Raw genomic sequence first — 25834 nt, 5'->3', positions numbered from 1 at the left:
ACAGATGGAGTACATCTGTCCCAGAGGAGGGGAAAGATCAGAGTGTATGAGAATGGCCTATCCCTCAAAGGGAAAAAGATTCTAGGAAGGGAATTGTCAGGTCTCATAGATAGGGCTTTAAACTAGATTTGAAGGGGGAAGGGGCTGAAACCAGTCCCCCCAGGCAGGAGTCTGGGGGTGATAAGCTAGAGCCAGAGTTGAAACCAGCAATCCGGCTGAAGTGCATGTACAATAATGCACGAAGCTTGGGTAACAAACAAGAGGAGCTGGAAGCCTCGCTGCAGCAGGAAAGTTATGATGTAGTTGCCATCACAGAGATGTGGTGGGATAGCTCACATGACTGGAGCACTGCAATTGACGGCTACAGGCTCTTCAGGAGAGACAGGCAAGGAAGAAGGGGTGGAGGGGTGGCCTTGTACATCAGGGAGGCACTAGATGCCATTGAGCTGGAGATCAGGGACCAGCAGGTTGAGTGCCTGTGGGTGAGAATTAGAGGGAAGGCCAACAGGGCTGACATCCTGGTTGGAGTCTGTTATAGACCACCCAACCAGGAGGAAGATGTTGATGAATCATTCTATAGGCAGCTTAAGGCTGTCTCAAGATCACCTGACCTTGTTCTCATGGGCAACTTCAACCTGCCTGATATCTGCTGGGATCTCAAAACAGCAGAGAGAAGGCAGTCCAGGAGGTTCTTAGAGTGCATGGAGGACAGCTTCTTATCCCAGGTGCTGCGTGAGCCTACCAGGGGTAAGGCTATGCTTGACCTCCTCTTCACCAACAGGGAAGGGCTGGTGGGTGATGTGGTGGTCAGAGGGTGTTTAGGGGGCCAGTGACCATGAGATAATTGAATTTTCAGTATTCGGTCAAGCTAAGAGGGGCAGCAAGAAGACCTCCACTCTGGACTTCTGGAGGGCAGACTTCAGGTTACTCAGGAAACTAACTCAAAAGGTTCCTTGGGAAACAGCCCTTAAAACCAAAGGGGTCCAGGAGAGTTGGGCCTGCTTCAAGGAAGAACTCTTGAAGGCGCAGGAACAGGCTGTGTCAATGTGCCGGAAGAGGAGCCGCCGGGGCAGACGGCCAGCCTGGATGGGTGATGAACTTTTAATAGAACTAAGGGGAAAAAAGAGGGTGTATCATCTTTGGAAGAAAGGGGAGGCAACCCATGAAAAGTTTAAGGATGTTGCTAGATCATGTAGGAAGAAAATTAGGGTGGCAAAAGCACATTTGGAGCTTAGACTGGCCTCTGCTGTGAAGGACAACAAAAAGTCCTTCTATAAATACATTCATAGCAAGAGGAAGGGCAGGGACAACCTCCACTCCTTGGTGGACATGGAGGGAAACGTTGTGACAAAGGATGAGGAAAAGGCAGAGGTACTTAACTCCTTCTTTGCCTCAATTTTTACTAGTAGGACAGAATGTCTTCCAGACAGCTGGCCTGCAGAGCTGGCAGAAGGATTCAGGGAGCAGCATAGCTTTCCTGTTCCAGAATGGGGTAGTTGGAGATCTGCTCAGCTGCTTGGATCCCCACAAGTCCATGGGACCAGATGGGATCCATCCTAGGGTGCTGAGAGAGCTGGCAGATGAGCTGGCAAAGCCACTCTCCATCATTTTTCATCAGTCCTGGCTCACTGGAGACGTCCCAGAGGACTGGAAGCTGGCCAAGGTGGTGCCCATCTGCAAGAAGGGCTGGTTGGATGAGCACGGGAATTACAGGCCTGTCAGCCTGACCTCAGTGCCAGGCAAGATTATGGAAGAGGTCATCTTAAGTGCAATCACACAGCACTTACAGGATGGCCAAGGGATCAGGCCTAGCCAACATGTATTTAGGAAGGGCAGGTCCTGCCTGACCAACCTGATCTCCCTCTATGATCAGGTGACCTGCCTGGTGGATGTGGGGAATGCTGTGGATGTAGTCTACCTGGGCTTCAGCAAGGCCTTTGACACTGTCCCCACAGTAAACTCCTGGCCAAGCTGTCAGCTCGTGGCTTGGACAGCAGCACTCTGTGCTGGGTTAGGAACTGTCTGGAGGGCTGAGCCCAGAGAGTGGTGGTGAATGGTGCCACATCCAGCTGGAGGCCAGCTACTAGTGATGTCCCCCAGGGATCAGTGCCGGGCCCAATCCTATTCAGTATCTTTACTGATGATCTGAATGAGGGGATTGAGTCCACCATTAGTAAATTTGCAGATGACACCAAGCTCGGGGCAGATATTCATCTGTCAGAGAGCTGAAGGGCTCTCCAGAGGGACCGTGACAGGCTGGACAGATAGGCAGAGTCCAACATGATGTCATTTAACATGTCCAAGTGCCGGGTGCAGCACTTTGGTTACAACAACCCCATGCAGTGCTGCAGGCTGGGGGCAGAGTGGTTGGAGACCAGCCAGGTAGAAAGGGACTTGGGGGTACTGGTTGACAGCTGGCTGAACATGAGCCAGCAGTGTGCCCAGGTGGCCAAGAAGGCCAATGGCATCCTGGCCTGCATCATAAATAGTGTGGCCAGCAGAAATAGGCAAGTCATTGTGCCCCTGTACTCAGCACTGGTTAGGTCATACCTTGAGTACTGTGTCCAGTTCTGGGCCCCTCAATTTAAGAAGGATATTGAGACACCTGAATGTGTCCAGAGAAGGGCAATAAGGCTGGTGAGAGGTCTCAAGCACAAGCCCTTTGAGGAGAGATTAAGAGAGCTGGGGCTGTTTATCCTGGAGAAGTGGAGGCTCAGGAGAGACCTTATTGCTGTCAACAACTAACTGATGGGAGTTTGTAGACAGGTGGGGGTTTGTCTCTTCTCCCAGGCAATCAGCACCACAACTGGAGGACACAGTCTCAAGCTGCGCCAGGGGAACTTTAGGCTCAAGGTGAGGAGAAAGTTCTTCACAGAAAGAGTTATTGGCCATTGGAATGGGCTGCCTAGGGAGGTAGTAGAGTCACAGTTCCTGGAGGTGTTCAAAAGGGATCAGATGTGGCACTTGGTGCCACAGTTTATTAGCCATGAGGTGTTGGGTGACAGGTTGGACTTGATCTCTGAGGTCTTTTCCAAACTTACCGATTCTATGATTCTATATAGTTCTCAAAATTTTTCAAGTGATAAATTTACACAGAATTTTTACACAAAGTGAAGCTTCTGGCTTCAATACACATGCTAATTCCACATTGCCTGTAAATCTCTGGTAGCCTACAAATGCGTTTAAATAACTGGGTCCTTCTTCTGTAATGAATTTTGCATTTTAGTATTTCTGTTACACTATTACTCACTGCAGTAAAAACAAGCTGTAAAATGTTACAAACACACATACTCTATGCTCACAAAACAAAGTAATATAATACTCACCTGAAACAAACTGTATCATTCACTATAGTTATGGAACAAGTACAATTTTGTAAGTCCAGCAGTTTTGATCAAGAGCACAAACTACACTTGTATGATGCATACAAAGCAAACAGGTGGATGCTGCTTGTTCATATAGTCATGAAGTTCAGAGCTGGATTTGTACTCTCATCTGCTTCTATGCTTTAGTAAACAAATATTTAGGTACTAGTAATACAGGAAAGACTGATAGGATACATAATTTTGAAACATTATTGTACAGGAACCATGGAGATGGTCTAAGCATTCAAGAACAGATACTCAAAAGTCACACAACTACCTTTACATCACAGGGGATTACAAGCCTTTCCTTTCTTGAGTGATTTCAGAGTATTTCAGAGCAACCTCGCTGGAAATTATTTAAATCTTTCAAGAATTGAAAGGGATCAAGATCTGATCCCTCTAATGCAAATGCAAGGAAAAAATATTGCAATGTTTGAATAAAAAGTACATCCATCTGCAGGAAATTTCCTGCAGATAATGATCTTGTAGCAAATTCCCATAACCTACATAATTCTACCCCTATGTGCCTTCTGCAGATTGGTTAACACAATGATACACTACTGATAGGCTGCAGCATTTCTTGAAGAGAAATTTTAAGTATGATTCATTTAATAGTGGCAGTTGAAAGGCACAATGCCACTTTGACAATCTTATGCACTTTTTGTCTTCAGAGGCCTTTGTATGATGTCAGAACTACATCCAGAACTCACTCTTCAAGCCTAACACACTGGGAAGGATTCAAAAAAGGTTCCCACAAACATGCACTGATATAATTTACGACACCACACAGCACTGACCCAAACCTTTGAGGAAATATGGCTGACATTATTATCTCAATTTGGTTAAATTTTGTCCTTATTCAGAAAACAGTCTTTATAACTGCATTATAAAAAGCTGTTATACCACAATAATAGCATGGAAACGTCAACTTCAGGCGACTGTTACCAAAGACAACCATCTTGCTCCTGAGTAAAACCAGCTTATTTCTTATACAGGTATACTGAAATTACTGTCTACTATTGTGCATTTAAATTTTACAAAACACCCCAAGTCAGTCACTACTACAGATCCCAAACTCTTTTTGGTTTAAAGCAAAAGCTTTCCTTTTTACCTTAAAGCTCAGTGGGTGGCTGGATTGCCACTGAGATTAATTCCTATTAGAACATATTAATTCATCTTGCTACTACAATACAAACACCTTCTGTAGTGTAAAACAGGATAAATACCAAAGCAAACAAACAAACAAATTACCTTGCCTGTCACATGTTGCTGCAGCACCCTGTGTAGAAATGCAAAAAATCCTCTTCACAATTGTACTTCCCTTGTTAAAGTGTAAACTCTGAATATTACTATGAATATCTGGCAATCTTGCTATGCAGAGGCATACACCATTATTACTCCAATAAATATTCCCACAAATTATTCAGGAGTATAAAGTTATACTTTTAAGGCTAAATAAAAATCAGGCCAAACCAGGCTGCTGTACTACCTTCACAATTAGTTCAAGTGTTTTTACACTCTGCTATATAATTCGTGTATCAGATGACCATTCTTACTTTTAATTTCAGATTCCAAGATTCATTTATTTAAATTTAAAATCCTGGTACTCATTCATTACAAAGAAAAAAATAATAAAATACTTAGAGATAATTTAATGCTTTTCCAGATTTTCATCCACTGTTTACTGAGATTTGACTCTTCACTTTTAAACACAGAACAGAACTACTGTACCTCTTCCACAGTCCTTTCTGCTCACTGGTCTCTACCTCCCTCTTGCAACTGTATCAGAATTTCTGTACCATCTTTGTCAACTTCTGCTAACCTCCTTTCTCTCAAGTATTGAGGGCACTTCCTTTTGGTATACAAGTTTAGCTCTCTTGAAACTCAGTTCCACAGCCTTCAAAGCATCCTCTCTTGCTGTCACAAAAAAAAAGGGTAATGAGCAGAGCTTTGCCTCTGAGTGCATATTAGCTACAAACAGATATGCATGTTTCACTACAGGAAGAGGAATAATGATGAACAGCATGTACTGCACCACAGAGCTACTCTGCCCTTTTCTACCAGGTGATAGCCCTTAAGTTAGAAGTTTCCAGTAACAGAGAAAGGGGAGAATGCACTAAGACAACCTCCAGCTTGCAGGCCAATTTCTTCACTACTCTGGAAACTAAAAGGGTAGAATTTCAGCATGTTTCTTAAAAGCTCTGCAAACATTTCATTGTATTAACAGTGCAAAAAACACTGCCTTTCAGATATTACATATTTATGCAGCTAATATCAGAATAAGACACAAGATCATTTCCTGTCTTCTTGAAAATTTTAGACACACACACACAGACTTAACTGACCGTGGAGGGATTGAATGGCATCCCTAAATATGAAGAGCCTCTGAATCCACAGTGATTCAAGTTTGATCCTGGAAGAGAAAAAATAAAAACTCAACTTGCCTTGCTGAAACACTTATTAAAAAAACATAATTCTCCAGTCAAGTTCAAGACTTATCAATTTAATGATATTCACAGTATTACTAAAGTTCGTCTGTGCCTTTCCCTATATTCCCAACCTCAGTTTGTTACCACTTTAATAAAAAACAAACACCACAAGGGGGGGTGGGGGAACCCACAAAAAAACAAACATCAAAACAAAAACAAACACCACAAAGAAAACCACAAGGAAACTTAATCCTTCTGTAATAACAAGGCAATAGATATTTATTATTTTTTTTTAATTCAGTGGAAATACAGTGCCTGTATCAGCACAGAATTGGCTCGCATGCTCACAAAAACCCAAACCAAAAATTCCCCTGGAAGACTGCCCGGGGTTGACAGACTTTTCTTCTCTGGATTCCTGCCTGGCAATACCATCTGTTCTCAAGCAGAACTGTTTTAAGATACTTTACAACATATAGTGAGAAACAAACTGTGTGCAGTTTTAAGCTAGCACTCATCTAATTCAATATTGTTAGTATGAAATAATTAAAACTGTTAAAAAGTAAATTTTTAACTGAAAGACATTTTTATCTCACCCAAGATACAGGTGCTAGAACACTATCAGAAATGTTTGATAACTGCCATGTTTCAGTATAATTTATTTTAAATGTGTCACAGTATCTGATCATAAAGCATACAGAAGCATGAAGCACAGATTTTGCAGGGCTCAAACATGCTTCTGCATGGCAAAAACTCAATTACTTTACTCCTCAGCCTCTGAAAGTAAAAGCCTATAAAGTGCTGTAGTTCATTTGCACATGGATGTTCTTAAATTCTCTCCAAATTTCATTAGTTCTTTAGCCTTTAGTCTAAAAATGCTTGGCAAAATTAGAGAAAATTGCACCAGCCTAACCAAACAAAAATAGTTGTAAAGCTGACGTCCTAAAAAACATCATAAAGCAATGTGGTCTACTAATTCTGGTGTCATTTATCAGCACATTAGTTTTCTAATGCTAAATATATTCTACATGTATGTACCATTTGAAATAGAAGCTTTTATTAGTTTAAGTATGACAAAATGGTTACAGTATGCAAGTTTCTCTACCAGATAACCCTTTGCATCTAATTTACATTGAGTGAACCACCTGTAATTCTCCCCTTCCTCTACCTTTCAATCAAAAGAACCTTTTAATGACTCTACAGGTGTAGTGAAGGTCTTTTCAGTCTGTATTAAAAAGTGCTTTTTAGACTCACACTCAAAAAGAGAAAACAGAAAGAGTATCTGTCTTTGTAAACAAAAATCAGCATATAACTCAAATTTTGTTGTAATCTAAACCTTGTCATCAGAGTATTTGTTTCTTAGACCCTAGAATTGGACTTGCATTTCATGTTGCAACAAGTTCTAGAAGGCACAATAAATACTAGTCTTATAGTCCTTAAGAACACTGCCCAAAAAGCATCACAGTTTGAAAAATGACACAATGTGAATGAATTAGTAGAACTGGAATTCCTAATTCTTAAATACCAATCTCCTAGGTAACATTGTGGGGAAAAAAATAATCAACATTCATTTGGCCTATTTACAATCAAAATTAATCCATGTGTTAAGTGCTTCAGTAAGCTATCAGGTTCACTTTGGAATGGCACTGATATGAAAGCCCTTCAGCCAGAAAACCATTGCTAGACTACTAGCACACAGCTGGTTTGGTCTGCTGCAAACAAAAAAATGCTACAATTAGGACACTGATCCCCATCTTGTAACTAATTACCAAAGTTTGTAATTAATTGTCAAAGCATAAATGGCAGTATGAAACCCAAGTGAAGTGTGCTATCAGTGGGTCACTTTTACTTCTGAATGGACAGATATTCCAAAACAGAGATTAAAAAGTAAGTACATGAATGAAATCAGGATCTATTATTCCCTTTAGCAGTTCAATTTTGTGTAACATTTTTGAACTTTTCTTGTACTAAACTACTACCAACTAAAAAGCAGTATTGGTAGTTTTAAAATGCTGGATTTTTAACTATATTGCTATCACTGATACTAAATAAATAAATAAATATCTAACGTTAATCTTCATGTCAGTGACTTCTGGTCTCCCATCCTGGATTTTACACACTGGTTCCTAGCAGAAACAGAACAGCGGCATTACTCTTCACTGCCCTTATTACTGCATAAGCTTTAAAAGGAATTTTCCCCCCTCTTCCAAACAAAAGAAAAACTTTGTCATTTATAGCAAGGCAATAGATGCTTCCTAGACTTTCAGTATTACCAGTGAATTTCTGCATTTCTATCTACAGTTCCTGAATTAGAAAAGAATGCTGAGCTGATGAAAGAAGTGTTGTAACAGGAAGTGAAAACAACTCACTTCTAACCAGATGACTCTTGGCACACTGACATCATGTCTCATTTTTTTGTTTTTTTTTTTTTTTAACCTTCCTGTGAACACACAAGTTCAAAACCAAATACAAAGCAGGGAAAATCCACTGTGTTTCAGTTTATGTACATCACCTCACTTTCTGTGAAGCAGTTTTCACTATTTTCTTGCAAAACACTTGTAAAAGGTCAGTAGTGCTATTCAAACCCTTACATTTTCCTGACTCACAAACAGCCTATCAGAATCAGAAACACAAATTAAACACACCCTAAGGATATGATCATAGGTTACGTCCCTTGTAAAAAAAAATGCTGAAGTGCCCAGATCAGCTTCAGCAAAATCCACTGAAGCATCAAGTGTACTGGCAGTTATGAAATGGTACCACCTAGTGTTTGCTGTCAGTTAAACATATTTAACAAGTTTCTGAAAGAAATTAAGAGAGTGATAAAGTAATAAAAGCTTCATTTATCACTGCAAACTATTGTAAACTTTTTATATTTGACAACTGAAGAAAATTGTGCCATGGCCACAAATTTGTCTCCACTCACCCCTTTCATCTGGCTTCTAACTTACACCTGACCAGGACAGGATAGAGTTCCCTTGACCCTGGGTGCTCTCTGGCAGGTGTTCCCATTTCTGCTGCAAGGAAGGGTCAAGGTTTGCAGGTGACAACACAGGATGGAATAGAAAGATCCAATCTGTAACTACTGGGCTCCAAGACTGGTGCTACAGGCAGGGTTTTAGGTTCTTTGATCATGGCTGGTTTTATAAGGCACCAGGTGTGATGTTCATAAGTGGAAAATGCTTGTCTCACAGCAGGAAAGAGGGTCCCAGGAAAAGAATTATCAGGGCTCATTCATAGAGCTTCAAACCAGACTCCAGGGCGGATGGCACTGTAGCTTGGTTTGCACCACTGGGGCAGTGTTTCAGTATTCATGAAGATCAGATGGCCTCCTACCCAGCTACGGTGTAATCTGTGTACTCAGCTTGTGTTCTGCAATGTCTGTACACCAATGCACACAGCATAGGAAATAAACAAGTGGAGTTAGAAATCTGCATGTGGCCAAGGGGTTAAGATCTGGTGGTGATTACAGAGATATGGTGGAACAGCTCACGTAATGTAGTCACAAATGGCTACGCCCTTTTTAGGAAAGGCAGGTCAGCAAGGCAAGGAAGTGGAGTTGCTCTATACATGAGAGAGCAACTAGAATGTATTGAGTTCTGTTCAGGGGCAGATGAGGATCAAGTTGAGAATCTGTGGAAGTGAATTAAGTGGCAGGCTAGTATGAGTGATACTGTTATGAGTGCCTATTACATGCAACCTGATCAGGATAAGGAAGCTGATGAGGCCTTCTATGGGTAGCTGATAGCACACCTCACACTTACAGGCCTTCTTTCTCATGGGGATTCTAACTACCCAGATACTTGCCAGAAGGCCTATTCAACCAGCCATTCTCAGCCCAGGCGGTTCCTTGATGCAAATGGTGGATGGGCCAACAAGGAGAGGAGTGCTGCTAGATCTACTACAAGGAGGGTCTGGTTGAAACAGTGAAGGTTGAGGGCAGCCCTGGCTGCAGCAACCATGAGATGGTAGAGTTCAGGATCTTGTGCAGTAGGAACAGAATACCAAGCCGGATCACAACCCTGGACTTCAGCAGAGCCAACTTCTGCCTTTTCAAGCAATTGTCAGTGGAACTCAACCTTGCAAGAGAGGTCAAGGACAACAGAAAGGGCTCCTTCAAATACATTGTAGACAACACTAACACTAGAGACAATCCAGGCCCACTGCTGAATGAGGTGTGTGCCCTGGTGACAAAGGATAAAAAGAAAGCTGCCTTCTTTGTCGCTGCCTATACAGCTGGAGACTGTCCTCAGGAGCCCCAGAGCAAATCAGGATAAAGGAGGAGCTTGACTTGGTTGATGAAGACTGGGTTAAAGAGCAATTAAGCAACCTGGACATCCATAAATCCATAGGTCCTGATGGGATGAATCCACAGATGCTGAAAGAGCTGGCAGAAGTCACTGCTAGACCACTTTCCATCTTTGGTAAGCTGCAGGGAACAGGACAGGTGCCTAAGGACGGATGAAGGCAAATGTCACTCCAGTCTTCAAAAAGGGCAAGAAGGTGGGTGTGGGTAACTACAAACTGGTCAGCCTCACCTCCATCCCTGGAAAGGTAATGGAGCAACATATTCAGTGCTGTGTCTATGGATAAAGGATAAGAAGGTCATTGGGAGCAGTTAGCATGGTTTTACCACGGGAAAGTCATGTTTAATCAACCTAATAACCCTTTATGAAGACATAACCAGGTGGATAGACAATGGTAGAGCAGTGGATGTGGTTTATCTTGATCTCCGGAAAGCATCTGACACAGTCCCCCACAGCATCCTTGCAGCTAAAATGAGGAAGTGTCTGCTGGATGATTGGGTAGTGAGGTGGATTATAACCTGGCTGAAGGAAAGAGGTCAGACAGTTGTGGTCAATGGGGTGGAGTCTAGTTGGAGACCTGTATCTAGTGAAGTCCCTTACAGGTCAGTACTGGGACCAGTACTATTCAATACATCCATCAACAAAATGGATGAGGGAACATCAGCATGTTTGCTGATGACAAAACTGGAAGGAATGGTTGACACCTGAAAGCTGTGCTGCCATTCAGCAGGTCCTAGACAGTCTGATGAGCTGGGAAAGGAGAAATTTAATGAAATACAACAAGAACAAGTGCAGAGCTTTCCATCTGGGAAAGAACAACCCCATGGACCAGTATAAGTTGTGGAGCAGCTCTGAGGAAAAGGATCTGGGAGTCCTGGTGGACAACAGGATGACCATGTGCCAGCAACATGGCCAAGAAGGCTGATGGCATACTGGGGTATATTAGAAGGCTTGTGGTTAGTAGGTTAACAGAGGTTCTCCTCCCCTACGGCACTGTCCTAGTGAGGCTGCATCTGGAACACTGTGTCCAGTTCTGGGTTCCTCAGTTCAGGAAAGACAGGGAACTGCTTGTGGGAGTCCAGCACAGAGCCACAAAGATACTTAAGGGAGTGGAACATGTCACTTAAGAGGAAAGGCTCTTCAGCTTGGAGGAGACTGAGGGGTGACCTCATTAACATTTATAAATATGAAAGGCAAATGTCAGGAGGACAGAGACAGGCTCTTCCTAGTGATGTCTAATGATAGGACAAGGGGCAACAGGTGCAAGCTGGAGCACAGGGGGTTCCACATAAACATAAGGAAATGCTGGAACAGGCTGCATAGTGAAGAGGCGGAGTCTCCTCTGGAGGCATTCAAAACACACCTGGATGCATTCCTGTGTGACCTCTTGTGGTGGTGAGAGAAAGTTCAGCTCCCCCCCCACACAAAGAAACCACAGCTAACTCAGTCAGAGAAGCAGAAATGGGTAAGAGCTATATTTACAAGCAGAATGAAATGCAGATTAATATATACACGGGGGGGTGGGGTGGACTGGATGATCTTTCAAGGCCCCTTTCAACCCCTAACATTCAGTAGTTATGTAAAAAGACTCCATGTTTAAATCAAGAGCTGACACCTTCCTGTGAAGAATACCGTGTACCCAGAAAGTCCTTCAGACATATATTTGAGCTCCCCAAGTGATGACCAGAGACAGCTTATGCTGGGAGCTCTTTTGTTTACAAATAGGATGGTTTTGCTATTTATGTCTTACGATTTGTCTTGTCTGGGAAGACTGATAACTTTTACCACTACTTCTTCCCCTTCAGGTTACCTATGCACTCCTGATTGCAAAGCTTTTCTCGTTTTGCCAAGTACAGAAGCAAGTTTACATACATATTAGTCTTAATTAAAAAGTTGCAGCTTTAACATAGGCTGACACAGTCAGTACGTTCAGATAAAAGCATGAAAATTCTTACTTAATTTTCTTAGGGGGAAAAAAAATATCAATCATTATTCTTAAAAATCAAAGAACCAGAATGTGCCATGAAATGCAAGGTTCCATTCTCCAAAAATGGAAGTCCATCCTACATCCAAAAAAGTATTTTAAATGTAGCGATTTAAGATTGCTGGGAGGAGATTCATATCTTTGCTCAAGAAACTCATGATCATATATATATATAACAATGACATGAAACCCAATTAACAACAATTAACCATTTCTTCAGTACTGACACAGGTAAAGAAGAAAGTATTATTACAAATCTAAATTTTCACTTTGAAAGCAGGAAATTTTAGTTCTCTGATGTAGTGTAACAGTTTTCAGCCTGCTGTGTATGATTCTGGGAAGGGGGGTCAGATCCACAAAGGAAGTATGTCTCAGTTCTCTTTCTGGTGCCATTTCTTCCTATACCAAAGCTATTGAAGCATAGAACTGTTTAAAAAAGTACAATATTCTTCCCTCTCTTTTACTGGCCTAGCATTAGCACTCCCAAGCACTCCAAAGCAACAACCAATAGCTCACCAATTAAACACAAAAGTAATCTTCTGTTAGCTTTTCTGTAACTTCAGTAAGGTAAAACATCTCTTGAGCAGGGTCAAACATGTGCCAGTGTTGATATGGGGAAGGATGGTGGACAAATACAGCCAAAGAGCATTTCTCCACTGTCTGCAATTAGAGTACTTCAGTACAGAGCTCTAGATTCACTCTCTCAAAAGTGCTGAACTTCGTTTTAAATGTGACCTGCAAGATACCTGTACACATTTTTCTCACATTGCTAAGAGCTGCACCTTAAAGACAGTACCATGGTTTGAGATGGGCTTCTTTTTAAAAACCACAGAGTGGAGTCCTCCAGGAGGACCAGAAAGGTTTAGAAGCTATTTTGAGGGAAAAACACAGTAAAGCTCTGACATGACAAGAAGCTGAAGAATAAACAGTTGAAGCAGGATTTTGTCAACCCTTTTCCAGTTTCACTAACGTATTAAAAAGTATATCATGGTCTAAATACATGTAATTTCTGCTCAGGCTTGTACAAGAGCATCACCTTCCACAAAATGAAAAGTATTAATAATTAAAAAAATTGTTTGCTGGTTTTTTTTTCCTTCAACTTCCTTCTAGAAGGAAACACAGCAAAGTTTTTCTGCAGTGAACCCAAAACTAAGTATTAGCCATGAGACTAAGCAGAACACTTACTATAAATGAAGAAAAAGTAACTATGGCCAAAATCTATGGAATTGTGGTGGCTTTAGGCTGTGCCTTTAAAATTCAGTTAACAGATTTTGAGCAGAAAAGTAGAAAAATATAAACACAGGAAAACAAAGGATTATTCTAAACAAATTCATTGGGTAAACATCTAGAATAAAAGGAGCTGTACCACAACAATTATTCCCTTTCTCTCTTCTGATCTTAGATGTTTTTGCTTTGCTCAGGAGAGATGACATGCTTTTGGCTGGCCTTGGCTAAGTCTAACTTCTCTGCTCCTTTGAGGCAGGGAGGGAGAAGCTAGTAGCTTCCCCTGATCCTTGTCCAGGAGGATCCCTGTGCTGTTTATTATTTGTAAATATCTGTATAATATTGTAAATACAGTATATCTTGTACATATTCATTGCATTCCATTGTAGAGTGTAGATTTTGCTTGTAAATACAGCTTCATCTGTTTGTAACCAAGTTGGTCTGGCAATGCTACTGTTGGTGGGAAACTTCAACCCAACAAAGGAACATAAAGTCATTTTGCAAGAGTTATAAAAAACAAGGGCTCTTCAAATCAGCAGAAGACAGCAATGAGACCAAAGATTCAGCTAAGGATGATTATTTTTTCAGTGAGGATCAGCTGGCATGCATGATAATCCATTCTCTCCTAATTAAAGTGCCACCAAAACAGTCTCTAAAACACTTGCATCATTTGTTTGTACTGCAGTTACACTAAACCCACAGAAGAATACAGTCTACCCTGACAGACCTTAGTCTTTAACTTCCTGTAGTGTATTTAAATTAGGCTCACTGAATATATTATTTTGATCTTGGTGAGTAACAACACAAATTTCACTACTTCGCATTCATGAGCCTTAGTTTCCCATAAAAATTTCAAAGGCTACAAATCTCCAAACTGAAGCTTTTATTAGCCAGACATATCATATATCAGCAACTACAAATACATTAGCTAAAACTCACACAGTAGATTGTGAGACTTAAGAAGTATTCTAACCCATCAAATTCTGAATTTTCTACCAGGTTCTGTAATATGCTGTGTCATGAAACCACCCAGCTGGTTTTGGGACAGGAAAGCAAATGGATTTACCGTGCTTTGAGACCAGGGACATTTACAATCAGAAGGTGTTTGTGTTCAATGAAGACCTGCAAAGCTGGTCCTAAGGTTAAAAACCCTAAGGCAAAGCAGCCTAAGGTTAAGCACCCTTCCCCTGGCATCAGGACCTGCTCCCTCAAAAAAAAGAGGAGGGTAATTGTTATTGGTGATTCCCTCCTGAGGGGAACAGAGGGCCCCATATGTCGGCCAGACCCATAGGGAACTTTGTTGTCTCCCAGGAGCCCAAGTTAATGATGTTACCAGAAGGCTGCCTAGCCTGGTGAAGACCTCTGACTACCCCTTACTAGTATGCAGTTAGGGAATGATGATGTTGCAACCAGAACTCCCAGGGCTATCAAGAATGACTTTAAGGCCCTGGGGGATCTCGTTGAGGGGTCAGGTGCACAACTAATTTTTTTGTCTATACCCTTAGTTACAGGAGGGCATACCAGAAGGAACAGGTCAGCAGCTATAGTTAACAAATGGCTTAAAGGCTGGTATAGTCAAAAGAATTTTGGGTTTTTCGATCTTGAAAAACTTTCTACTGCACCAGGTCAGCTGGCAACAGATGGAGTACATCTGTCCCAGAGAAGGGGAAAGGTCACAGTATATGAGAATGGCCTGACCCCCAAAGGGAAAAAGATTCTGGGAAGGGAATTTGCAGGTCTCATCGACAGGGCTTTAAACTAGTTTCAAAGGGGGAAGGGGCTGAAACTAGTACCCTCAGGCAGGAGCCTGGGAGGGATAAGATAGAGTCAGAGGTGAAACCATCAGCCCAGCTGCAGTGCATGTACACTAATGCACAAAGTATGGGTAACAAACAAGAGGAGCTGGAAGCCTCGCTGCAGCAGGAAAGTTATGATGTAGTTGCCATCACAGAGACGTGGTGGGATGACTCACATGACTGGAGCACTGCAATTGCTGGCTACAGGCTCTTCAGGAGAGACAGGCAAGGAAGAAGGGGTAGAAGGGTGGCCCTGTACATCAGTGAGACGCTAGATGCCATTGAGCTGGAGATCAGGGACGATCGGGTTGAGTGCTTGTGGGTGAGAATTAGAGGGAAGACCAGCAGGGCTGACATCCTGTTTGGCGTCTGTTATAGACCACCCAACCAGGAGGAAGATGATGATGAAGCATTCTATAGGCAGCTTAAGGCTGTCTCAAGATCACCTGACCTTGTTCTCGTGGGCAACTTCAACCTGCCTGATATCTGCTGGGATTTCAACACAGCAGAGAGGAGACAGTCCAGGAGGTTCTTAGAGTGCATGGAGGACAGCTTCTTATCCCAGGTGCTGCGAGAGCCTACCAGGGGTAAGGCTCTGCTTGACCTCCTCTTCACCAACAGGGAAGGGCTGGTGGGTGATGTGGTGGTCAGAGGGTGTTTAGGGGCCAGTGACCATGAGATAATTGAATTTTCAGTATTCGGTCAAGCTAAGAGGGGCAGCAAGAAGACCTCCACTCTGGACTTCCGGAGGGCAGACTTCAGGTTACTCAAGAAACTAACTCAGAGGGTTCCTTGGGATCAAGCCCTTAAAAATAAAGAGGTCCAGGAGAGCTGGACCTGCTTCAAAGAAGAACTCTTGAAGGTGCAGGAACAGGCTGTGCCAATGTGCCGGAAGATGAGCCGCCGGGGCAGATGGCCAGCCTGGATGGGTGATGAACTTTTAATAGAACTAAGGGGAAAAAAGAGGGTGTATCATCTTTGGAAGAAAGGGGAGGCAACCCTTGAAAAGTTTAAGGATGTTGCTAGATCATGTAGGAAGAAAATTAGGGCGGCAAAAGCACATTTGGAGCTTAGACTGGCCTCTGCCATGAAGGACAACAAAAAGTCCTTCTATAAATACATTCATAGCAAGAGGAAGGGCAAGGACAACCTCCACTCCTTGGTGGACATGGAGGGAAACGTTGTAACAAAGGATGAGGAAAAGGCAGAGGTACTTAACACCTTCTTTGCCTCAATTCTTACTAGCAGGACAGAATGTCTTCCAGACAGCTGGCCTGCAGAGCTGGCAGAAGGAGCCAGGGTGCAGCATAGTTTCCCTCTGTTCCAGGAAGAGGGGATAGTTAGAGATCTGCTCAGCCACTTGGATCCCCACAAGTCCATGGTACTGGATGGGATCCATCTAGGGTACTGAGAATGCTGGCAGATGAGCTGGCCGAGCCACTGAGCAGTCAGCAGTCAGCAGTCCTGGCTCACTGGAGATGTCCCAGAGGACTGGAAGCTGGCCAACGTGATGCCCATCCACAAGAAGGGCCGGTTGGATGATCCAGGGAATTATAGGCCTGTCAGCCTGACCTCAGTGCCAGGCAAGATTATGGAAGAGGTCATCTTAAGTGCAATCACACAGCACTTCAGGATGGCCAAGGGATCAGGCCCAGCCAGCATGGATTTAGGAAGGGCAGGTCCTGCCTCACCAACGTGATCTCCTTCTATGATCAGGTGACCCACCTGGTGGATGTGGGGAGGCCTGTGGATGTAGTCTACCTGGACCTCAGCAAGGCCTTTGACACTGTCCCCCACAGCAAACTCCTGGCCAAGCTGTCAGCCCATGGCTTGGATGGGAGCACACTGTGATGGGTTTGGAACTGGCTGGAGGGCCGAGCCAGTGGTGGTTGTGAATGTTGCCACATCCAGCTGGCGGCCAGTCAGTGGTGTGCCCCAAGGATCAGTGCTGGGCCCTGTGCTCTTGAACATCTTTACTGATGATCTGGATGAGGGCATTGAGTCCATCATCAGTAAATTTGCTGACGACACCAAGCTGGGGGCAGGAGTTGATCTGCTGGAGAGTAGAGAGGCTCTGCAGAGGGACCTCGACAGGCTGGACAGATGGGCAGAGTCCAACGGCATGAGATTGAACATATCCAAGTGCTGGGTTCTGCACATTGGCCACAGCAACCCCATGCAGAGCTACAGGCTGGGGTCAGAGTGGCTGGAGAGCGGCCAGGCAGAGAGGGACCTAGGGGTGCTAGTCGATGGTAGGCTGACATGAGTCTGCAGTGTGCCCAGGCAGCCAAGAGGGCCAATGGCATCCTGGCCTGCATCAAGAACAGTGTGGCCAGCAGGAGCAGGGAGGTCATTCTGCCCCTGTACACTGCACTGGTTAGGCTGCACCTCGAGTCCTGTGTCCAGTTCTGGGCCCCTCAGTTTAGGAAGGATGTTGACTTGCTGGAACGAGTCCAGAGAAGGGCAACAAACTTGGTGAGGGGCTTGGAACACAAGCCCTATGAGGAGAGACTGAGGGAGCTGGGGTTGCTTAGCCTGGAGAGGAGGAGGCTCAGGGGAGACTTTATTGCTCTCTACAAGTACCTGAAGGGAGGTTGTAGACAGGCAGAGGTTGGTCTCTTCTTCCAGGCAGCCAGCACCAGAACAAGAGGACACAGTCTCAGGCTGCGCCAGGGGAGGTTTAGGTTGGATGTTAGGAAGAAGTTCTATACAGAGAGAGTGATTGCCCATTGGAATGGGCTGCCCAGGCAGGTGGTGAAGTCACCATCATTGGAGGTGTTCAGGAGGAGACTTGATGGGGTGCTTTGTTACATGGTTTAGTTGTCTAGGTGGGTTGGATTGGTTGAGGGGTCGGACGAGATGATCTTGAAGGTCTCTTCTAACCTGGTTGTTTTTTTTAATGATGATGATGATGATGATGATTATCCAGTACAACCACCACCACCTGCAGCAGTGACCATAGGAGAAGACAGAGATGAGGATAAATGGGTGTGTTCCTTTTCCTTCACTCAAGAAAGGGACATCTTTTTGGTGAGAACTGCACCTTTAAGACATAGTTCAACTTTTGCTGCATTACTGTTAGAGCTATAGCAAAGCTGTGAATCTCCAACAGTGTCAGATACTACTTAAGGTTATTAGTCCTGACACCATGTTTGCTAACATTTATATATTAGAACTACATCAAAGGTGTGAATCTCCAACTCTGTCAAATATCATCCTGAGATCATCTTGCAGTCAGTGCATTTATCACCAGCAATCCCAAATCTCTTGCATCTGTCACTTGAGAACAATTAAACCATTTGACTGTTTTAACTTCTGAGTTGTGCCAGAGCAAGTCCGTCTTGAGGCACCAGAAGGGGAGGCAAAAGTAAATTTTGTCAAATAATTTCACCAAGAGTCTTGGGCTCTGACACAGGCAAACATTGGGGTGTTTTATCTTAATGAAACAACCTGCTGTAGTCAGTTAACCCTAAACATCAGCTACGCAATCACACACCACCCACTCACCTCCCCGTCCTGTAGGAGGGTGGGAAAATGGAACAAAGGGGAGAAGATTCAGGGATACAAGCTGTTTGGCAGGTGACATAAATGCTGTGGGCACAAGAAAAGCAAAGGAGGAATTCATTCACTCTCACAATTAGTTGAGTTTGTCATCTCAAACAAGCACTTTAAATATGGATCAGCTGAAGTGCTACAGACATGGAACCATTGCAGAACAAACATGAACAGCAGAGAATTCTATTTTTCTGCTAAGAATTACAGGAATTCTATTTTGCTCATTTTAGGAATTCAATCAGTGATGCAATCAAAATTCAACCAAGATTCTGTAAAAAATATATACTAATTTAAAAAGTACATTTTATATAGATTTGCAGTCAGAGAGCCAAAATTAATGAAAGCTTATATGAAGTATAAACAGTTATCTAAGGCAAGATCACTGGAATTCATGATTCAAGAAACTACATCATAAAGCAGTGTTTAAATTCAAAAACAATTTTTCACAGAGTGAGAGATCTACCAGTATGCATTGTAAAATAAACTGCAGTAGAACAGTTCTTTAAAAGTGTTTGTTTTTTTTATTTTTTATCTGGACAGCTTCTGCTGCCTCAAGCCAGCAACTGTTCTAACTACAGATGCACAAGCATTTGGAAACTAAAACACTTCACTGCTGCAGCTTACCAGAGTTTAGCTATATCTTCACACAAGCCAAAAGAGGGAGTCACAGCTCTACTAATGGAATAGTAATTAAATGTTGCACACACAGGATTAAGACCCAGAAAGCCAATACAGTTTACTGGAAGAAGGCATTACACGAGGATACAGATTCCTTTCTGTACATTTAGCCGTCCAGTATCTGACTTGCTGCTGTTAGTATCATCTACATATTGCTCATTGGTGAAGTAAAAAATAAAGCTAATGCTGAAGTTTCACAGGTCAAGTGACCAGATAATGTCATCACCAAAAGCAGAGAGTGTTAAGAACTGAGTTTTTACAATGCAGTAAGAAAATACAGGACTGAACGGAAGTTGCTTCTTCTGGTGGAAAGGAGAAATTCAGCACTTAAAAGCACAGAATGCACTGCCAAAAGTGCCCTCCCCAAAACTACTCTCCTGTAGTTTTATGATGGTATAGTAACTAGAAAAAGAAGTACGTCTCAGCTGCGTACTGGACGTTAGCCTCCATATTTGCATGCAGGGGTTTATACCGCCCTCCCTAGGGAGTATTCCAAACCTTGGCTGGTTGGAGAGCTCCTCTCCCTCAAGAATTACTCCATGCTATTAAAAACCAAATGCCAAATCTAGTCTCTCTTCTTGTAAACTTCACTGTTCTTTAAAAATACCCTCCTGAAGATGAGAATAAAGCCAAGAAAATCAGCAACTCTTAAAAAAAAAAATCATGTATAGCCTGGAAAAAAAATCTAGTGTCATGGATGAGGAAACTTCTGATGATTATAAATATTGAGGGAGTAGCTGAGTAATCCAAATCTCTGATTTTTTTATTAACAGTCCTGGAATATAACATGAGAAAAACCAAATCTATTAGAACTAATACTTGGGGTGGGTTTGATCATTTAAGTCTCCAGAGTAAGAAAAGGGGTCTTCATATTGCTGTAAAAATCAAGCATCAATCTTGGCTTACATATACTTCATAAAAGCTTTTATTTTATAAAACTGCTTTTAGGAAAAGAGATTCTATTTGTACTATACAATTAGACTAGATATTATAAGGGAATACAACTTTGTTTCTCCGATCATCTAACAAAGTACATGCTTGTGATTTTACAGATGACCACTTGGAATTACTTTTTCTCTAGAGATTAGCCAGGAGCTAATCCCCGCACCAGCAAAACGTGCCAGTACATCCAGTTATCAAGAAGCAGAGCCTCACTCACATCTCTGTCCCTTCCATCCCCTCTACTGCTATTAGCCATTCACCAGTGCTGCTACAGGAAAACTGCTAATACCAACTACTCAGAGGAATAGCAGCTCCCTGACTTCTGCAAGTTACCAGGAAAGGGATGCTGCCTGTGTGCACCCAGTGTGGCTTGGATCTGCTGGACACCTTTGAAGCAGAAGACAGGTGAGACACAGCAGCAGCAGCACTCCTAAAAACCTTAGGTAAATTTAACTTTCACAGATCCAATGAACAGATTTTTCATTTTAAAACAGGAATTATTTATCTCTTCAGCATCTTAATCTTACGCCTGCCATTTTCCTAAAGCTGTTGCAAATAACCACACCTGTAATCTGTAGGAGAAGGATTAGAGAAAGGGGAATTTTTGATACATCACATAGAGCTTTAGCCTAGGAAAAGAAAAAGCCCAGGAAAGGGATGCACATTTTATCATCTACAGGCTTTAGTGATACCCACAAGAAAAAGCCAGACCATGTCATGAGCTGCAGACATCAATTTTGCAACTCAGTATTGCAATCATCTCAGCAGAAGACAGCACAAGAATCAAGAGGATGAGATAAAAGAGCAGTGCCCATGTATAGTGGTTTAGGTTGGGTGCTGGCCCAGATGCCACTGCACAGACCACACCTGGGAGGTCCCAAAAGGGTCCAGCCCACTGGGTGGTCACAGGAAACCAGGTATTTCACCCACAATTCTCTGCTACTCTATAAAACATCCACGTGGGGCCCTTACTTCCTCTTTTGTCCCCTGCTGCTACCTAGGTAAAATGGCATGAGTTTCCTCCCGTGGGCCTGCCCAGGCCTAAGGCTGGGTGGGGGGAGAAAGAGCCCTGGGTGGGGGGGGTTGGTTGTACTCCCCAGGTGGGGATGGGACATTCTTGGGTATGTTCTGGGATCTTTCTGTCACAGTGCTTGTGGTTCTCTGTAAAACTTTCATTGTTGTTGTTTTTGTTTACCCATTTAAACTTTCCACCATTGTTTTGCAATCCATTTGTCTGAGTCATTATTTTTGCCTGTGGTGGGAGAATCAGTCTCTCAAACAACGACAATCATGGTGTAGCCAGGCCAGGAATTGGTTGCTGTGGCGAACTGCAGATCAAATTGCAAAAGATGGAGAGTTTAAAGTCAGATGTGGGGCGTTGCTGGTTTGGGGCTCAAGTTTTCTTGTTGGGGTGACTGTGTGAACTCCTGTGGACTGCAGAAGGACACCTGGTGTGTGGCTGATGGCATGCAAGTCTCTCCTGTTGCTTGGGAACAGTGAGGGGTGGCGCTTTCTGTGACTTTCTGCCTAGGGTAGCTTAAGAATGCTCAGGGTAGCCTAAGAAGGTGAGACCTGCCTTTTCCTCCTTGTTCTATGTGGAGTGACGAGGAGCAGAGTAGAGGAGGGGCAGCGGCAAGCAGAGCGGAGTCAGCCCACTGCCACTGCAGGGGATGGCCACTGGCGGCAAGCAGACAAGCGATGGCTTCCGAAACCCACGGAGGCAAGCGGGGACTTCAGCTGGAAAGCCATTCTCAAAGGCTCCGAGAACATGCTCATGGCTTTGGCTGAAAGAACAGTGGGCACCCAAACAGAGATCACACACAAGCATGCAGATGTTCAGGTAGGTGGCTGCAGTGAGTGCTGGAACCTGGCACTCGATATGGAGGATGGAAGGAACAATTCCTGTGTTCAGTGTGAGCAGATCAGTGATCTGATGAGCATGGTGGCCGAACTAAAAGAAGAGGTGGAGAGGCTAAGAGCTGTAAGAGACGGTGAAAGGAAAATTTGCTATTCCCATAATCTAACCTCTACAAAACCAGAACAGGGGGTAACTCTTAGTAGAACAGGGAGTTTGATACCTTCCCAGCAGCAAGCCTCTCAACCTCCCTGTAGTAACCCACATGAGCAGGGCCAATGGGAACAGGTCTCTGCCCAATGGAAGAAATGCAAACAGAGAAAGCCTGCTACCTTGAGCAGCATGCTGCCTACAGCGCACTTACAGAATAGGTATGAGGCTCTGCAGGAGGAACAGGTCATCAGTAAGGTTGAGGACTCAAGAAAGTCAGAAGCCACACCAATGACAGGTTGCCTCAGACCAGCCATCAAAACTAATCTGGAAAAGAAACCTCGTAGGGTCATCATTATAGGAGACTCCCTACTGAAGGGAGCAGAGGGCCCAATATGCAGACCAGACCCATTTCATAGAGAGGTCTGCTGCCTCCCTGGTGCCCAAGTAAAGGACACTGTAGGTTTAATTCCCAAACTCATGAGTCCTTCAGACTACTACCCACTTCTGGTCTTTCAGGTGGGTAGGGACGATGCAACAATAAGAAGCTCACAATCAATTAAAAGAGATTTCAGAACCTCAGGGCAACTGCTAAAGGGATCAGGAGCTCAAGTTGTGTTCTCTGCTATTCCCCCTAATGTCAGCGATGGGTGAGGGAACATTGAGGAACAGCCAGCAAGTCAATTCATGGCTCTGGGGCTGGTGTCATCGACAGGGCTTTGGGTTCTACAATCATGGCTTAGTTTACAAGGCACCAGAGCTGCAAACAACTTATGGGACGCACTTGTCCCAGAGTGGGAAAAGGATCCTGGGGCAGGAATTGGCAGGGCTCATTGATAGGGCTTGAAACTAGATTTGAAGAGGGAAGGGGTTAATAGTCTCCTGCTGGCCTGTGACAAACAGAGGGGCAGCTCACCAGAGGCAGAGGGATGGAGAGCTGGTAAGGGCTCTCAACTTGCTGCCCTGAGGCAAGCCATGAATGGTGCACCAGGACATTCTGTGGAAACCAAGGGGAACTGGCACAAGAGGAGGACAGGGCCAGCCCAGCTGAAGTGCTTCTATGCAAATGCATGCAGCTTGGGCAACAAACAGGATGAATTAAGGGCCACTGTGCTGCTGGAATACCATGACATAGTGGCTATTACTGAAACTTGGTGGGATGATTCCCATGACTGGAATGTAGGGACAGAGGGGTATAAGCTCTTTAGGAAGGATAGGCAGGGAAGGAGAGGAGGAGGTGTTGCCCTCTATGTCAATAACCAGCAGGAACCAGTGGAGCTCCATCTGGGGAGGGATGATGAGCTGGTTGAGAGTGTATGGGGGGGGGGGGGGGAGGGAAGGGGGAAGCTGGGTGTACCCCCAGGTGGGGATGGGATGTTCTTGGGTATGTTCTGGGATCTCCCTTGTCACGGTGCTTGTGGTTCTCTGTAAAACTTTCATTGCTGTTGTTTTTGTTTACCCATTTAAACTTTCCACCATTTTTTGCAATCCATTTGTCTGAGTCGTTACTTTTGCCTGTGGTGGGAGAATCAGTCTTTCAAACCACGACACCATGAAACTGAAAATCAGCAGACCTAACACTGATCACAATGACTGTCATGATAATCTGAGATCAAAAGAATCAGAGCCTGATTACATGAGAATGTCACCAGAAAACATCTGAATTAGAACTGAATATGATTGCGTAATTGTTGTGTGATTAGGGATACGTTCACGTGGATTTATATGGTAACTCACCAGTCTGTAGTAGTTAAGTAATAATGCTAAATGGTTAAAAGGAAGGTCAAAATGAATTATAGCACAAGACATTTTCATTTTAAGTTACTAAAAAAAAGGGGAGGAATTCAGTATTACATCAAAAGAAAAACTAGTTAAAGCATGTTATGTTCTCAAATTTTCGTGTTATGTGGTTTTACACAATTTATGGAGGATAGAAAAATTTTGGAGACTTTAGTTGGGAGAAATTTGAAAGAAAAAACAGCATTAGGCCAAAGGTAGGAACAATAGGACTCAGTACCTTTCCTTAGCAAAAGCACAGCATGAAGAGATCAGTATGTTAGGATGAGTAGAAATGGATTATTGTGTTGTTTAATTTTACATTGGGCAGAATATTCAGAATGTCATCTCTGAACCAGCAAAGGAGCCTTTTCACTCTTGCTGTCAGCTTACAGGTATTTTCCTTATCTGTGGAGACAGGGCCTAGCCAGCCCTACCCTCACAGATTAAGGATTACTGACACTAAACACTTCTATGATTTCTGACCATCTTAGAAAAAGGCAAAGGTGTAACATTCATGCCTTTGAAGCAGATTGTAAAAGACAATGTTGAAGATTGGGTTTGCTGTATTTGTAGGTCCCTGGGTTAGTTGCTTAGGTGGGTTGGACGTGATGATCTTGAAGGTCTCTTCCAACCTGGTCTGGTCTATTCTATATATACTGTGTAACATAATGAATGTCTTTGCCTGGTAACATCGTGGCCTGGAAGCTGTGCTTGTAGTGCCTTTAGGGTGATTGAACACCAACCCCATATTACTACAGTAATCAAAGCTCCTGGCATAGCTACAACTAACAGAAGCCAATATAATCACCGTTAGATTTGTAATACTTATATAGCATATGGGGTTTTTTTAGAATTTAGTGAAACAGTCCTCTGAGATGCTTAAAGATACAACTTCAGTATGCTGTTTCACATTGTTTTATCTTCAAGTTAATTTCATAGCTTCACCTTGCATACAGAAAAAAGCTGAACTAATTGCTATTTCTAGCTTTATTAGAATTTACTCAATATCACTACCTGAAATTAGGAGGACAGCACTTCCAGAAGGTCAACTTTATATTTTATAGATGCCAAGAGCCATCCACTATGCACCAGTTGAAAAGCAAAAGTAAAGATGTTAGTATCAATTAAAAAAAAATAAAAACTCACTCACTGTCTTCTGTGGGAAGGACCTGCAGGGAATAAATCCATTCTATTATATCATCTTTGTTCACCACATCTAAGGAATCCAACATATCCAGACCAGAGAGTGCGAAAAATGCAATTGTCAACCTAAAAGAAAAAGATAAGACTTACACTTCCCACCATAAATATCATCGGGAAATTAACAAATGGTTTAAGAAACAAATATCTATGAACTCCCAACCTTTAACAGTGGTACAACACAGAGCCTAGCTCAGAAAGCATAGGATTTATCTACTGAACAAAATTAAATTCTTTGTACTGTAAACATTTCTTTATCTCTATAAGGATTTTCATACAAGCCACTCCTCCTTCTATATAGTAATGATATTCCAATTCAGACACTAATCAAAATGCCTATGTGAAAAAAACACCACAAAGTAAGGTAGATTATTAACATATGGAGCATCAGTACTCTGTGATGATTTTTGAAGCAGCAATGCCCTAAACATGCAACAAATAAAAGGTAATCCTCAGGTACTACTAGTAAGCTGCCCCTTACTGTGCCCCAAACCAAATTTCAGATGACTGGAAGTTAGATGCCAAACAGCAGGGCTTCCTCTGTAACCAATCAAGGTGTAAATAGGCACATAG

The 25834-nt window shown here is 43.2% G+C and overlaps 1 protein-coding gene across 1 annotated transcript in view; it reads right to left on the bottom strand.

The window, feature by feature from the left end:
- The window catches only part of PGGT1B (protein geranylgeranyltransferase type I subunit beta), a 54959-nt gene that overhangs the window by 24656 nt on the left and 4469 nt on the right, over nt 1-25834 (bottom strand). The window contains 2 exon segments of the mRNA XM_054178539.1: nt 5711-5778; nt 25212-25330. Coding sequence (XP_054034514.1) covers nt 5711-5778; nt 25212-25330 — 187 coding nt within the window.

Source organism: Dryobates pubescens, chromosome Z, assembly GCF_014839835.1.
Source record: "Dryobates pubescens isolate bDryPub1 chromosome Z, bDryPub1.pri, whole genome shotgun sequence".
NCBI classification, from domain to species: Eukaryota; Metazoa; Chordata; class Aves; order Piciformes; family Picidae; genus Dryobates; species Dryobates pubescens.
The sequence above is the reverse complement of the archived record's forward strand: the minus strand, read 5'-3'. Positions and strand labels throughout refer to the sequence as shown.